The sequence below is a fragment of the Drosophila arizonae genome, chromosome 5 (assembly GCF_054131065.1).
Source record: "Drosophila arizonae isolate 15081-1271.41 chromosome 5, UAZ_ARI_1.0, whole genome shotgun sequence".
NCBI classification, from domain to species: Eukaryota; Metazoa; Arthropoda; class Insecta; order Diptera; family Drosophilidae; genus Drosophila; species Drosophila arizonae.
This window is the reverse complement of record NC_142925.1, coordinates 27,297,099-27,314,442: the sequence shown is the minus strand read 5'-3', so window position 1 is coordinate 27,314,442 and position 17,344 is coordinate 27,297,099. Positions and strand designations below refer to the sequence as shown.

General features: G+C 39.9%; 1 protein-coding gene across 2 annotated transcripts in view; it reads right to left on the bottom strand.

Moving 5' to 3' along the window:
- Nucleotides 1-17,344, bottom strand: part of ppk29 (pickpocket 29) — a 344,359-nt gene that overhangs the window by 15,448 nt on the left and 311,567 nt on the right. For both annotated transcript variants that reach the window (XM_089469773.1, XM_089469772.1), the window contains one exon: nt 13,320-13,364. In XM_089469773.1, coding sequence (XP_089325899.1) covers nt 13,320-13,364 — 45 coding nt within the window. The remainder of the gene's footprint in view (nt 1-13,319; nt 13,365-17,344) is intronic.

The following is a 17,344-nucleotide window of genomic DNA, read 5'->3' as shown; positions in this document are numbered from 1 at the left end:
GGGTTAACCGCAAACATGGCGAGGTTAACTTCTACCTTACGCAGATCCTCTCGGGTCATGGATGCTTTCGGAGCTATTTGAAGCGCTTTGGCCACGAGGAATCTGACGAGTGCCTCTGGTGCGAGCGAGGGCATGTGGAAGACGCCAACCACATTCTTTTCGAATGTGGACGGTTCCTGGACCTCCATCAGAGCGGACAACATTGTCAACGCCATGCTAGAATCGGAGGAAGCTTGGGAACTTACAAGCACCTTCGCGGCCACAGTGATGATGGAGCTCCGCAGAGTCGAGCGATCGAGAAGACGAGCTGTCCCAGGCTAAGGTAGCGCATAGTGCTTGCGAAGCAATGCTTTACGGCCGTCCCGCAAGCACCGCGCGCTATCCTAGCCACCAAGCAACTTGCAACTTGTATTATAAAGATTGTCAATAAACGAATATATAAACAAACAAGTAAGAAAGCTCTAGTCGAGACTGCTCGACTACGAGATTCCCTGAACCCTTGAAGCAATAGATATTTCAATAACTTTTCGCGTCTTTAAGCTTACACAAGAAACACGCACACACACACACACACACACACGCACGTACGCACACACAGGCATACATACACACACACGCATACAGACACAAACGCATACACACACTCACATACACACACACATACACAAACACATACATACACATACACAAACACATACACACACATACACAAACACATACACACACAAGCACCCACGCATAAACACGAATGGGCTGCAGTGTGCGCTTACTATGAGAACTTAATTGTTTAATAACTTTTTTTATGGACGTACGATCTTCATGAAACTTTCAGATTATGATTATAACATGAATATGTATGTAATTGCCAAAGCACAAGTCTCTAGTATTTGAAATTGAGGGGGTGAATTTAGAGATGGGGCGTAAATTTTAACAAAAACCGAAATTGTATAAATTGCATATAAGCATACATTAAAAATTTAGAGACTCTAGCAATAAAGGTGTAGAAGATATCATTTTATAACTGGTTTTCGATAAGGTTTTTTATCGATAAAAAAAGATCGGGATGAGTTATCGATTTTTAATGATAAACTTGATATGCGCGCTGTAAATACGGACATTTAAAAAAAAAGTCTCTAGCTCTTATAGCTTCTGAGATCGACGCGTTCAAACATACGGACAGACTGACAGACGGACGGACAGACAGACGGACAGGGCCAAATCAACTTAGCTCGTCACCCTGATCAAGAATATATATATACTTTGGGGGTCTGCCACGCCTCCTTTTCCTGTTATTCCTGTTACATACATTTCAACAAAACCATTATACCCTGATTTCCCATTGAAAATGGGTTCAGGGTATAATAATAATAACTTACTGTACAGTAAGTATAAAGCACTACCAAAGTAGTGTACAGTGAAAGCACTGTACAGTATTTTTTACTGTACTCATTTTGTACTGTACAGCATGAAATTGAGTGATAACATAAACTGTTCATATGCAGGGCTGTACAACTTTTACTAGTACTCATTTAATGCTGTACAGGAAAAAAAGTGTGCTCATTTAAAAATGAATGATTCAATAGGCCTATTGAATGCATCCATGCAGATGTCTAGTATATATGTTTGTATGTACATGCAGAAGGCATATACATATATTCAGGTGTTTAAGCTACAGCGTAGACGAGACCGTAACAATGCTTACGTTGCAGATCCCACGCTGCAGCCTGGTCTGTACATAAGTGACCGATCATATTACGGGACTTATGTATAGCTGTTATAATATAAATAAAGCAACAAAGTGTTGCTATGTTGTGATACTCCTACTTATATTTTGGGCATATGTCAACTTCATATATTGTATACACTACAATACTGTGAGCATATGCTTATATGACATACAACATACTACACTACTCGTAATAATGGCGAATATGGACATAACGAATCATACAGAAGCACAAACCATAATGATCTACGACGGACTAGGCAAAATACAAACAACGACAACAAGAATTATTCACATTATCAATTTAGGTAAAATCAAAGAAGCTTTAGAGCAAAAAGAATTTCATACCGAAAAAGATTTAAAATTTATCAGTTTATACCACACCTTGCACCACGAAATGAACCAAACTCACTTGACTTTACGCACCATAGATTATGACATTAACAAAAGGACCACAAGGGCCACAGTGCCACACAGTGCCACAGTGTAAGAATTGTATCCAACGTTCGTCGGAAAACCGGCAGAAGGGTGCGTCCAACAACAACAGGATGCCCTACAAAGACAAATTGAGAACAGAAGAGGCGATCAACGCTAGCATCCCTGAAGCTCCTTCCCCCGAATCCAATTTTAAGTTTGTCCAAAATGAAAATATCAAGCCCCTGCACATGCTGCCTTACCATGTGCGTCTCAAAAACTATTTGGAAATAAAACATAATATATTTAGTTTTTTTTTTTTATTTATTTTTTTTTTTTTATTTAAAATTCATTTATTGCAGCTTATTGTCTAATACTAGCGCATTATTGACTTAAACCTTAACTTAGATTAGGATATTTAGTGAAATAAGTCCGTTAAAAACTAGGAGTGCTTTGCGTTGCAAAGCTTATTTTACAAGGCAAAGAAGTTGGAACTTATCATGCGAAAGATATTCGTATCTGATTCCCGCTAATCTTCTAACTATCGTATCAGATTATCGTGTATGTAAAGCTAGCTATAAAAAGAGCCACATGGGTCAAATAAATATTTTCTGGCATCACGAGATCATCAATTGTCAAAATTTGGCTGTGTTGAAAACTTAAAAGTATAAACCTATATAATTTAATCAACAAAAAAAAAAAAAAAAACAAGTAAGAAAGCTCTAGTCGAGACTGCTCGACTACGAGATCCCCTGAACCCTTGGAGCAATAGATATTTCAATAATTTTTCGCGACTTTTAGCTTACACAAGAAACACGCACACACACACACAGACAGGCACGTACGCACACACAGGCACACATACACACACACGCATACAGACACACATACACAAACACACACGCATACTCACACAAACGCATACACACACACACATACACACATACACAAACACATACACACACAAGCACCCACGCATAAACACGCATGGGCTGCAGTGTGCGCTTACTATGAGAACTTAATTGTTTAATAACTTTTTTTATGGACGTACGATCTTCATGAAACTTTCAGATTATGATTATAACATGAATATGCATGTAATTGCCAAAGCACAAGTCTCTAGTATTTGAAATACGCATTTTACAAAAGTGAGGGTGAGGGGGGTGAATTTAAGGGTGGGGGGTAAATTTTAACAAAAACCGAAATTGTATAAATTGCATATAAGCATACATTAAAAATTTGGAGACTCTAGCAATAAAGGTGTAGAAGATATAATTTTATAACTGGTTTTCGATAAGGTTTTTTATCGATAAAAAAAGATCGGGATGAGTTATCAATTTTTAATGATAAACTTGATATGCGCGCTGTAATTACGGACATTTAAAAAAAATTTGAAGTCTCTAGCTCTTATATCTTCTGAAATCGACGCGTTCATACATACGGACAGACGGACAGACGGACAGACGGACGGACGGACAGACGGACAGACGGACAGACAGACGGACAGGGCCAAATCAACTCAGCTCGTCACCCTGATCAAGAATATATATACTTTGTGGGGTCTGCCACGCCTCCTTCTCCCTGTTACATACATTTCAAGAAAACCATTATACCCTGATTTCCCATTTTCAATGGGTTCAGGGTATAAAAAAACAATAATATTAATATTAAACAAGTAAGAAAGCTCTAGTCGAGACTACTCGACTACGAGATCCCCTGAACCCTTGGAGTAATAGCTATTTCAATAATTTTTCGCGACTTTCAGCTTACACAAGAAACACGCACACACACACACACACACACACACACACACACACACACACACACACACACGCACGCACACACGGGCATACATACACACACATACACACACATACACAAACAATTACATACATATACACACACAAGCATATACACGCATGGGCGGCAGTGAGCGCTTACTATGAGAACTTAATTGTTTAATAACTTTTTTTGTGGACGTACGATCTTCATGAAACTTTTAGATTATGTTTATAACATGGATATGCATGTAATTGCTAAAGCACAAGTCTCTAGTATTTGAAATACGCTTTTTACAAAAGTGAGGGTGAGGGGGTGAAATTAAGGGTGAATCGAAATTGTATAAATTGCATATAAGCATACATTAAAAATTTGGAGACTCTAGCAATAAGGGTGTTGAAGATATAATTTTATAACTGGTTTTCGATAAGGTTTTTTATCGATAAAAAAAGATCGGGATGAGTTATCAATTTTTAATGATAAACTTGATATGCGCGCTGTAATTACGGACATTTAAAAAAAAATTTGAAGTCTCTAGCTCTTATATCTTCTGAAATCGACGCGTTCATACATACGGACGGACGGACGGACGGACGGACGGACGGACAGACAGACGGACAGGGCTATATCGACTCAGCTCGTCGTCCTGATCAAGAATATATATACTTTGTGGGGTCTGCCACGCCTCCTTCTGCCTGTTACATACTTTTAACAAAACCATTATACCCTGATTTCCCATTTTCAATGGGTTCAGGGTATAAAAAATAAAACTCACGAACCCAAAGAAAAAGAAGTGCAAACGATCGCGTTTGCCTTTTGAGAATTTGCAGCGCGCATGTGCCGTTTGTCCATTTTCTTTTCCTAAGATACCCTAACTTCACGCCAGCAATGGTCACCTTGACCCGCGCGGGTTAGGGTATAATAAAAGCCGGCAGAGCAGCATAAGGCTTAGACGACGAGGGAGAGGAATGGGAGTAATGGGCAGAAGGAAAAAAAAAATTAAGTTTATTAAAATAAAAACAAAAACAATTAGAAAAAAAAATTCAAGTCTGTAGATCTTATATCTTCAGAGACGCGTTCAAACATACATACACAACGCGTTCACAACATATAAAAAAAAATTTTTTTTAATATAACAATGAATAAATATTTGGTTTTCTTGCGTTTTTATACCCTGAACCCATTTTCAATGGGAAATCAGGGTATAATGGTTTTGTTGAAATGTATGTAACAGGCAGAAGGAGGCGTGGCAGACCCCACAAAGTATATATATTCTTGATCAGGGCGACGAGCTGAGTTGATTTGCCCCTGTCCGTCTGTCTGTCCGTCTGTCCGTCTGTCCGTCCGTCCGTCTGTCCGTCTGTCCGTCTGTCCGTATGTATGAACGCGTCGATTTCAGAAGATATAAGAGCTAGAGACTTCAAATTCTTTTTAAAATGTCCGTAATTACAGCGCGCATATCAAGTTTATCATTAAAAATCGATAACTCATCCCGATCTTTTTTTATCGATAAAAAATCTTATCGAAAGCCTGTTATAAAATTATATCTTCTACACCTTTATAGCTAGAGTCTCCAAATTTTTAATGTATACTTATATGCAATTTATACAATTTCGATTTTTGTTAAAATTTACCCCCCACCCTTAAATTCACCCCCTCACCATCACTTTTGTAAAAAGCGTATTTCAAATGCTACAGACTTGTGCTTTGGCAATTACATGCATATCCATGTTATAATCATAATCTGAAAGTTTCATGAAGATCGTACGTCCACAAAAAAAGTTAATAAGCAATTTAGTTCTCATAGTAAGCGCTCACTGCCGCCCTTGCGTGTTTATGTTTGTGTGTGTATATGTATGTAAATGTTTGTGTATGTGTGTGTGTATGCGTGTGTGCGTGTGTATGTGTGTCTGTATGCGTGTGTGTGTATGTATGCCTGTGTGTGCGTACGTGCGTGTGTGTGTGCGTGTTTCTTGTGTAAGCTGAAAGACGCGAAAAATTACTGAAATATCTATTGCTCCAAGGGTTCAGGGGATCTCGTAGTCGAGCAGTCTCGACTAGAGCTTTCTTACTTGTTTTTTCTATTTTTTATAGAAAGTAGTAGTCGAGACTGCTCGACTACGAGATCCCCTGAACCTTTGGAGTAATAGAGAGTTCAATAATTTCTTTCAGCTTACACAAGACACACGCATACACACATACACACACACACACACACACACACTTACACACATACACAAACAGAGTTCGAGTTCCGTTTTCACGGAGTGCGGTCGATGTCATCGTGATCCATCGTAGACAATAGCTTGAACTGTGTTTTCCCCTGTGAAAGTGGAAAGAACTGAAGTCAACGTGTTTGCTGTGGGCGCGGCGTACCCAGCGACCTCAAAAAAACTACCAGAGACTTACTGGGCGGCGGTTCGTGGAATTCCCAAGCGGTATAATTCGGTGGTGCAAGAGAGGGGGGGCGATAGCGTCAGTGTTTTGGCGTCAGGGCTTCTTTCCTTTCCTTGTCTTTTGTGGGCGCGTAAATTTTGTTACTTTAGGCGTCACACTTGCGCAATAAGAACAAGTAAGAAAGCTCTAGTCGAGACTGCTCGACTACGAGATCCCCTGAACCCTTGGAGTGCTAGCTATTTCAATAATTTTTCGCGTCTTTCAGCTTATACAAGAAACACACACACATACACAAACACATACACACACAAGCACCCACGCATAAACACGCATGTGCTGCAGTGTGCGCTTACTATGAGAACTTAATTGTTTAATAACTTTTTTTGTGGACGTACGATCTTCATGAAACTTTCAGATTATAATTATAACATGAATATGCATGTAATTGCCAAAGCACAAGTCTCTAGTATTTGAAATACGCATTTTACAAAAGTGAGGGTGAGGGGGTGAATTTAAGGGTATAAATTGCATATAAGCATATATAAAAAATTTGGAGACTCTAGCAATAAAGGTGTAGAAGATATAATTTTATAACTGGTTTTCGATAAGGTTTTTTATCGATAAAAAAAGATCGGGATGAGTTATCGAATTTTAATGATAAACTCGATATCCGCGCTGTAATTACGAACATTTTACAAAAAATTTGAAGTCTCTAGCTCTTATATCTTCGGAAATCGACGCGTTCAAACATACGGACAGACGGACAGACGGACAGACAGACAGACGGACAGGGCCAAATCGACTCAGCTCGTCGCCCTGATCAAGAATATATATACTTTGTGGGGTCTGCCACGCCTCCTTCTGCCTGTTACATACATTTCAACAAAACCATTATACCCTGATTTCCCATTTTCAATGGGTTCAGGGTATAAAAATCAGGTGCATTCACTCTAACAGCTGTTAGTAGTGCTGGAAATTGCATCGGGCAATCAGCTGCTCACTAACGTTGGTGAGTTGCTAAGCCTTAGCAAAGACAGCAACCTAGCTGCTGGAGTGAAGTAGCAGTTATTAAAAGTAGTGCATACTTTCGGGCTCTCGCTGTAGTCAAGTTGAGTTTAAGTTACTGCGGGTTGTAAACTCAGATTATATTAGTAGCCATTGCCCACTACAGGCTTCACGCCGTGGTAGTCGGAGCAGAAATGGATGCCATGATGGAGGACGAGCTGCAAGCTTTTGAGCGTCGTTCCTCGTTGCAGCGAGCGCCGCAGCAACAACAGAGGGCGTTGGCGCAGCCGTCGACTTCTAACCAGGCTCCAGTGGCTGAGTGCCAGGCACCCAAGTCACTAAAAGAAGCGTTAGCTCAAATAGGAGCTACACTAGAGGGTTTGTCTGCCTTATTTGGGGGTCAGCGGCATATAAATGCCTTAATGAGAGAGGAGCTGGCTAGGCTGGTCAGCCTTCACAAGACGGCCGAAGCGTTCTGCAACCGTTCGGTTAAAAACTGTGAGGTGCAGACCACAGTAGGTAGCAATACTCCCAAGCGGTCGAGGGAACTTGCCTCCGAACAGAGGAAAACTCCCTCAAAAAAGCCGAGGCCCAATAGAAGTGCAGCGAACCCAAAAGAACCAATGGCTCTACAGCTACCAATGGGCTACAGCTGAAACTGAAACTTCAAACCAGGCCGCTCGACAGACAAACCAGAGCAGCTGGACAGTCGTCAAAGGGCGAAAGCCTATGCAAAAACGTCCCAGGACTGACGCGATTGCGATTTCAGGCGTAGGGGGTTGCAGCTATGCGGACATGCTTCGTGTAGTTAAAAGCGACCCAAATTTTGAAGCATCTGAGCAGCGACGTTCAAGGCATTAGGAAGACAGCTAAGGGGGACCTTTTACTGCAACTGAGTAGGAAGCCGGAGCATAGCGCTGAGGCTCTGCACGAAGCTGTAGGCAAGGCCTTGGGAGACCGAGCGGTAGTTAAAACACTTACCGAATCGGCTCAAGTTGAGATTCGCGATCTAGATGAGTTAGCGACCAAAGAGGAGATCTTGGAGGCAATTAGGGTGGAGTTGAAGGATAGCTCACTCCCCATTGAGGCTATCAAATCGCTTCGGCCAGCTTTTGGTGGACAGCAAAGAGCTACGGTTGCTCTTCCAATTGGGAAAGCTAAAACTCTGATCGAGCTGTCCAAAATTAGAATAGGATGGGTAGTTTGCCGTATCCGAGCCGTGGAGCAGCCTAAACGCTGTTTCAAGTGCCTCGATTACGGTCATATGGCAGCAAACTGCGGCAGCGACTGTGACTTAAAGGGCGCCTGTTTCAGGTGTGGAGAGATGGGTCACAGTGCCAAAGCATGCACCAAGCCACCAAAATGTAGCCTCTGCATGCGGAAAGGTGAAAAGCAGACGGAATATTCAGCAGGCAGCTTCAAGTGCCCATCTTACCGTGAAGCTGCTCGTAAAATGAAATGTTAAGGTTTTTGCAGCTTAACTTAAATCATTGTGTTGCTGCCCAAGATCTTCTAGAGCAGACCATTAGGGAAAAATGTATAGATGTAGCTTTTCTCAGTGAGCCTCACCACTGTAGAACCAGCTGCCCTAGGACATGGCCAACAGACGTTAATGGCAAAGCTGCGTTGTGGGTATGCGGCAACTCAACGAACGTACTTTCGAATGTTAAGTCATTCAATGGGTTCGTACGCGGCCGATATGGTAGCTTATGGCTTTACAGTTGCTATCTGGCCCCCAGCATGCAGCTCAGTGAATTCACGACGGTGCTCGACGAGCTTGCCGATGATGCTAGGGGTCGGAAGGCCATTATAGCTGGAGATTTTAACTCCTGGGCGCTAGAATGGGGTAGCCCCACAACAAATGCCAGAGGTCGTATCCTACTGGAGATCTTCGCGACACTAGATGTTGCACTGCTCAACACTGGCCATGAGTACACCTTCAGTCGGGCGGGATACGGGTCTGTTATCGACATTACTTTTGTCACTTCATCCCTCTTTCGGGGAGCAACATGGAGCCATTGCGATAGCTATACAGGCAGCGATCATACGGCACTTCTGTTCACAATAGGTGAGCCGAAGCCGTGGAGCGGAATTCGCACGGGCCTACGCGACTCAACGCTGTCAGGGCGAACAGCATCGCACGATGGCAAAGAAGGTGGCTAAAGGGCGGTGGACGCACAAGCTCATCCCGGAGCTTGAACCATGGGTTAACCGCAAACATGGCGAGGTTAACTTCTACCTTACGCAGATCCTCTCGGGTCATGGATGCTTTCGGAGCTATTTGAAGCGCTTTGGCCACGAGGAATCTGACGAGTGCCTCTGGTGCGAGCGAGGGCATGTGGAAGACGCCAACCACATTCTTTTCGAATGTGGACGGTTCCTGGACCTCCATCAGAGCGGACAACATTGTCAACGCCATGCTGGAATCGGAGGAAGCTTGGGAACTTACAAGCACCTTCGCGGCCACAGTGATGATGGAGCTCCGCAGAGTCGAGCGATCGAGAAGACGAGCTGTCCCAGGCTAAGGTAGCGCATAGTGCTTGCGAAGCAATGCTTTACGGCCGTCCCGCAAGCACCGCGCGCTATCCTAGCCACCACGCAACTTGCAACTTGTATTATAAAGATTGTCAATAAACGAATATATAAACAAACAAGTAAGAAAGCTCTAGTCGAGACTGCTCGACTACGAGATTCCCTGAACCCTTGAAGCAATAGATATTTCAATAACTTTTCGCGTCTTTAAGCTTACACAAGAAACACGCACACACACACACACACACACGCACGTACGCACACACAGGCATACATACACACACACGCATACAGACACAAACGCATACACACACTCACATACACACACACATACACAAACACATACATACACATACACAAACACATACACACACATACACAAACACATACACACACAAGCACCCACGCATAAACACGAATGGGCTGCAGTGTGCGCTTACTATGAGAACTTAATTGTTTAATAACTTTTTTTATGGACGTACGATCTTCATGAAACTTTCAGATTATGATTATAACATGAATATGTATGTAATTGCCAAAGCACAAGTCTCTAGTATTTGAAATTGAGGGGGTGAATTTAGAGATGGGGCGTAAATTTTAACAAAAACCGAAATTGTATAAATTGCATATAAGCATACATTAAAAATTTAGAGACTCTAGCAATAAAGGTGTAGAAGATATCATTTTATAACTGGTTTTCGATAAGGTTTTTTATCGATAAAAAAAGATCGGGATGAGTTATCGATTTTTAATGATAAACTTGATATGCGCGCTGTAAATACGGACATTTAAAAAAAAAGTCTCTAGCTCTTATAGCTTCTGAGATCGACGCGTTCAAACATACGGACAGACTGACAGACGGACGGACAGACAGACGGACAGGGCCAAATCAACTTAGCTCGTCACCCTGATCAAGAATATATATATACTTTGGGGGTCTGCCACGCCTCCTTTTCCTGTTATTCCTGTTACATACATTTCAACAAAACCATTATACCCTGATTTCCCATTGAAAATGGGTTCAGGGTATAATAATAATAACTTACTGTACAGTAAGTATAAAGCACTACCAAAGTAGTGTACAGTGAAAGCACTGTACAGTATTTTTTACTGTACTCATTTTGTACTGTACAGCATGAAATTGAGTGATAACATAAACTGTTCATATGCAGGGCTGTACAACTTTTACTAGTACTCATTTAATGCTGTACAGGAAAAAAATTGTGCTCATTTAAAAATGAATGATTCAATAGGCCTATTGAATGCATCCATGCAGATGTCTAGTATATATGTTTGTATGTACATGCAGAAGGCATATACATATATTCAGGTGTTTAAGCTACAGCGTAGACGAGACCGTAACAATGCTTACGTTGCAGATCCCACGCTGCAGCCTGGTCTGTACATAAGTGACCGATCATATTACGGGACTTATGTATAGCTGTTATAATATAAATAAAGCAACAAAGTGTTGCTATGTTGTGATACTCTTACTTATATTTTGGGCATATGTCAACTTCATATATTGTATACACTACAATACTGTGAGCATATGCTTATATGACATACAACATACTACACTACTCGTAATAATGGCGAATATGGACATAACGAATCATACAGAAGCACAAACCATAATGATCTACGACGGACTAGGCAAAATACAAACAACGACAACAAGAATTATTCACATTATCAATTTAGGTAAAATCAAAGAAGCTTTAGAGCAAAAAGAATTTCATACCGAAAAAGATTTAAAATTTATCAGTTTATACCACACCTTGCACCACGAAATGAACCAAACTCACTTGACTTTACGCACCATAGATTATGACATTAACAAAAGGACCACAAGGGCCATTAATATTCTAGGAACAGCTTGGAAATACGTAGCAGGCAACCCAGATCATGATGACTTCGTTCAGATAGAAGAACATATTAATAAAGTCATAGATAACAGTAACAGACAAGTAATAATAAATTCACAGCTAGAACAAAGAATAAATAAGTTAACAACAGTTACCAATACCCTTACAAACAATATAAGGAAAGATGATAGATTCACACATGATATAGCAGAAAGTATTTCACAATACTACTACTTTGTTTTATGTAATAAAAATACCTAACGTAGAGGAAACCGATTATGAAAACCTAATTGTAAAACCAGTCGTAAGATATAATGTTATCATAAATATAGAGTATAAAAAAATATTGTCCCGCAAAAATGTAATGTTTGGAATTATTAAAAACTGTAAATAATATAATAACACAATGATTTGTTCAAAAAATAACATTGTCAACATTAGCAATAGTACATGTTTGCCTAGGCTCCTCAATGGAGAAAAGTCGCTATGTGAGTTCAGTAACGCCGAGCATGTGGAACCCATCGAAGAGGTGGCCAACGTTCTTCTGATCCTCAACAACTTTAATGGAATGGTGACATCGACGACAACAAGTACATGGTTAAATGGCACCTATGTCATTCGCTTTACCAACGAGTCCATTTCAATTGGCAACCGGACTTTCAACAACCTAGAGAGCAGCACACTAAGAGTCGGTTCCTCGATAATCCAGATGACACCAGAAGAATCGAGACGACTCCAAATTCTATCACTGAAGGCTTTGCAGGCTTTACATATCAACAATAGCCAAATACTAGAAAACCTAAAACTTACGACACATGCAGTATCATCCATAGTATTGGTCTGCATAGTCGTGATAATCATTGTCATTGCCTTCCTCTACACAAAGAGGGCGAGAAAAATAACGTGACTATTGGATAATTGCCAAGTGAAGAAAGTAACAGAGGCACCAAGACGGACCATAGAAAACATACAGTTCAACGACATTCCCTTCTTTTAATGATCGCTTGAGGAAAAGCTCAAATCAAAGGGGGAAGAGTTAACAACGAAAATATTCTTCAAGTTAACAACAAAAATATTCTACATTGCAACAAAACCCAATGGGAATTGTTGCAACGCAAATAAGACATAAAAAGCTGCCAAAACTGCTGACACAATGTCTAGCGGACTTCCTGCACACGCCAACCAGAGCTCCAGCAATTCCAAGAAGAATTGCACAACGGTTCAACAACACCACGAGCGACGCCGCTGCCAACGTCGTCGACTGAACCACAGCTTAGCTAGGGATAGAATTGATTTAAGTAATTTAGTTGCAAATTTGTTCTTGAATAAAACGGAATGCTTTTTTTACCGTTTAAATAACGAAAGAAATTAACTGATATACACGAGTATGTGTTCCAAATTTAGCTTCAACAGCGCCGAAATAAACTGCGCTCATACGGACAGACGGACGGAGAGCAAGGCGGACATTGCACAAAACCAATAATCACTTTCGTGAATGAGTATAAAAATATTATTTTCCAAAATAACATTGTTTATGATGTGAAGTAACTAAATACTCATATTTATTTATAATACTATAAGTTGCTTAGAAACATTACCTTCCTTCAAGCATTTTAGTCCAATAATATTGCAGAAAGTTTGATCTGTAAAAGAAATAGATTTTTCATACCAAATAATATAATAAACAAGGATTAGTAAAAACTTTTAATCGATATGCAATTTTTAATCAATAATAGTAATAAAAGCCAGGGACCGCAAGTTAGAGTTGATCATTTACTTCTTCTGCCTGTTAGTTAATTTTAACCAATCCATTATAACCTGATTTCTCATTGAAAATATTTACAAGTAATAGTACTCTAGGATAATTGCAAAGAACAGATATTTAAGTCATTTTGAGCGCAAAGAGAATTCTCAGTGAGATTTAGCAGACGTGTTTACTTTGTACTCTGCAAATTTGCTTGTTTTATCAATTAAATACTTTTTTTAAAGTTTCACATAATTTCGGTCGGTTGATATTTACAAATATGATAAAAATAATAAGTACACCCAAAAAATTCTGAAGATTCTGTCATAACTAATTAATTTTTGATATTTTTGAAAAAACAAGTAAGAAGTCGAGACTGCTCGACTGGGAGATACCCTGAACCCTCCAAGCTGATATTCTAATCATTCTGGACTTCTTTTATGCACACATACATACACATGCACTTGTAAGCACACGCTCTGCTAACTGCGCAGTAAGCAGCGACTGCGCTTGGGCTGCGCTGCAGTGTGGGCAACATTATAAGAATTTATTTGTTGAATAATTTCTTTTGTAGACGTACAATCTTGATGAAACTTTCAGAGCGTAATCATGTAGTTGAAATGTGTGTACATTCCAAAGCACAAGTCTCTAGTACTTGAAATGCGTTTTTTACAAATTGGGGGCGAATGGGGCGTGGTATCCAAAATCTGTAAATTACAAAATCTTTGTATTCATTAACTTTATATACAACGCAAATTTTAAGTCTCCAGGTCTAAAAGTGTTCAAATTAGGCTGAAAAAACAATGTCGATTTTTCGATTATTCTCGATAAAAAAGTTATCGGATGAGTTATCGAAAAAGTAAACAAACATACTTGTACCGCCTATGGTATACACGAGTATGCATGCCAAATTTCAGCTCTCTAGCTCTTGTATCTTCTGAGATCCTTTTGCTCATACGGACGGACGGACGGACAGACGGACAGGGCTATATCGACTCAGCTCGTCGTCCTGATCAAGAATATATATACTTTATGGGGTCTGCGATGATTCCTTCTGCCTGTTACATACTTTTCACAAAACCATTATACCCTGATTTCCCATTTTCAATGGGTTCAGGGTATAAAAAAAAAAAAACTGTATAGTAACTTTAAGAGAGCAATCTGGCAATATGATGCATGCCAAAAAAAATTGTATTTCCCTCTAAATTCATAGTAGTCACAATCCACTGAAAAGGGCCTACTTAAAATAATAGGTACACTCCATTTCTTCAGCCCGAAAAAAAAGTTTAGAATAAGAATGATTTTTTTACTGTCACTGTAATATAAAAACAAAATATCAATATCATATGTAGATGGGTCGAAATACTAATTGTTCGAGTGAGGAACGCAGAATTGCTAAAAACCTTAGAAAGAGTGGCAAATCTTTGCGTGAAATTGCGAAACTGATGAACAGATCTCTTAACGTTGTGCAAAATGCTTTAAAGATGCACAATAAAAAGGGAACACGTGAAAGTCCTTCGAAAACCACTTTAGAACTGGACCGACGCATTATAAGGATTGCAACTTTTCTGACCCTTTTAAATTTTCAAAGGTCATTGCGTCCGTAATAGATAATATTATTAATGCTTCTTCAATTAGGAGATGACTACATATGGCTAAAATACCAGGTCCTATTATCCTATTTAACGACGAACCCAAAATTTGCCATTATAGAAATGACTATTCCAGGCATGAAAGACTCCTTACAATTTAAAATTTGATCCTCGCTAGTAAGAAAGCTCTAGACGAGACTGCTCGACTAGGAGATACCCTGAACCCTCTAATCTAATATTCACTCTGCACTTCTTTTCGGCACACATACATACACACGCACGTATTAGAATGCGCTCTGCTAACTGCGCAGTAAGCAGCGACTGCGCTTGGGCTGCGCTATAGTGTGGGCAACAATATAAGAATTTATTTGTTGAATAATTTAATTTCTAGATACAATCTTAATGAAACTTTCAGAACATTATCATAATGTTCAAATGTATGTACATTCCAAAGCACAAGTCTCTAGTACTTGAAATACGCCTTTTACAAAGGTGAGGGTGAGGGGGTGGATATAGGGGTGGGGGGTAAACAAAAATCGAAATTATATATAATACATATAAGTCATTTAAAATTTAAAATTTGCAGCTCGTCGCCCTGATCAAGAATGTATATACTTTGTGGGGTCTGCCTCCTTCTGGCTGTTACATACTTTTAACAAAACCATTATACCCTGATTTCCCATTGATAAAAAAGTTATTAAACAATCACTCGCCCATTTGGCTCTTCATCGAACGTCAGTTTGATATATCGCTCAAATTCAGTAGCTCGTATTCTTCTACACAAACCCGATCATTTGGCTTTCCATTTTATCATACCACAGTTGACCAGGCTCCTGCCGCCACTCTGCGACGATATATACCAAGATCTTTCACTAGATTAACTGTCCGCCATGAACAATGTCAGCCTTCACCGGCGTGACCATTGACAACTGAACCTAGCCCCTGTGTAGGATGTCCTCCACACCTTCTAGGTGGCAGAGGTAACCTCTTTTTCACCGTGCTCAATGTCGTCAAATATTTCTGTTTCGATTTGCTTATCTGGTAATGCTCGTAAAAACTCATGCGAATACTTATATTTTCTTTTGTTTGTTAATGATTTCAACATGTAACGGTCACCTTTTATCACTTCAGTAACTACAAATGGTCCCTTAAATTTGGGATTCAGTTTTGTCTGATGCCGCTCTTCACTTTTTATCAAAACGTAATGACCAATTTTGTATTGGGTAGTCTAAAAAGTCTTTTCGTATTTGTAATGAAACTTCAAATCATATTTTTAAATATTTATAATAAACTTTATTAAATCAAATATGCACCATTTTGGTCGACCACCTTTTGCCATTTTTCCACTAGAGACATAATTCCATTCGTGTAAAACTTTCGTGGTTTCTCTTTGAAGAACTGCTTCAAGTGATTTTCACAGGCTTCTCTTGAAGCCAACTTTACTCCGTTAAGGGAGTTCTGCATTGACCGAAATAAATGGTAGTCCGAAGGTGCAAGGTCAGGGCTATATGGTGGATGCATTAAAACTTCCCAGCCAAGCTCTCTCAGTGTTTGCCGGGTCATCAAAGATGTGTGTGGTCTGGCGTTGTCCTGATGGAATACGATGCCCTTTCTGTTGATCAGTTCTGGCCGTTTTTTTTCGATTGCTTGCTTCAATCTCATCAGTTGTCCACAGTAAAGTGTCGAATCAATCGTTTGACCAGGCTGAAGCAGCTCATAGTGGATTATTCCTTTCCAATCCCACCAAACACACAGCATTACCTTTCGAGCCGTCAATCCTGGCTTTGCGACCATTTGTTGAGCTTCACCACTCTTGCACCATGATCTTTTTCGCACATTATTGTCGTATTTGATCCATTTTTCGTCTCCTGTTACCATTCTCTTCAGAAATGGTTCGATTTCATTTCGTTTCAGCAAAGAATCGCAAATGTTAATTCTGTCCAATAAATTTTTCACAGACAATTCATGTGGTATCCATACATCGAGCTTTTTTTTGTAGCCAGCCTTTTCTAAATGGTTCAGAACCGTTTGATGATGAATGTTTAGTTCATTTGCGATGTCATGGCTGCTTATGTGACGGTCTTGGTCAATCCTTTCCATAATTTCATCGACTTTTTCAAAGATTGGTCGACCAGAGCGAGGTGCATCTTTCACATACAAATTTCCTGAACGGAAGCGTGCGAACCATTGTTGTGCTACACGAACTGATAGAGCATCGTCACCGTAAACATCACAAATTTCATTAGTGGCTTGCGTGGCATTCTTCCCTTTTTTATACAAAAATTTC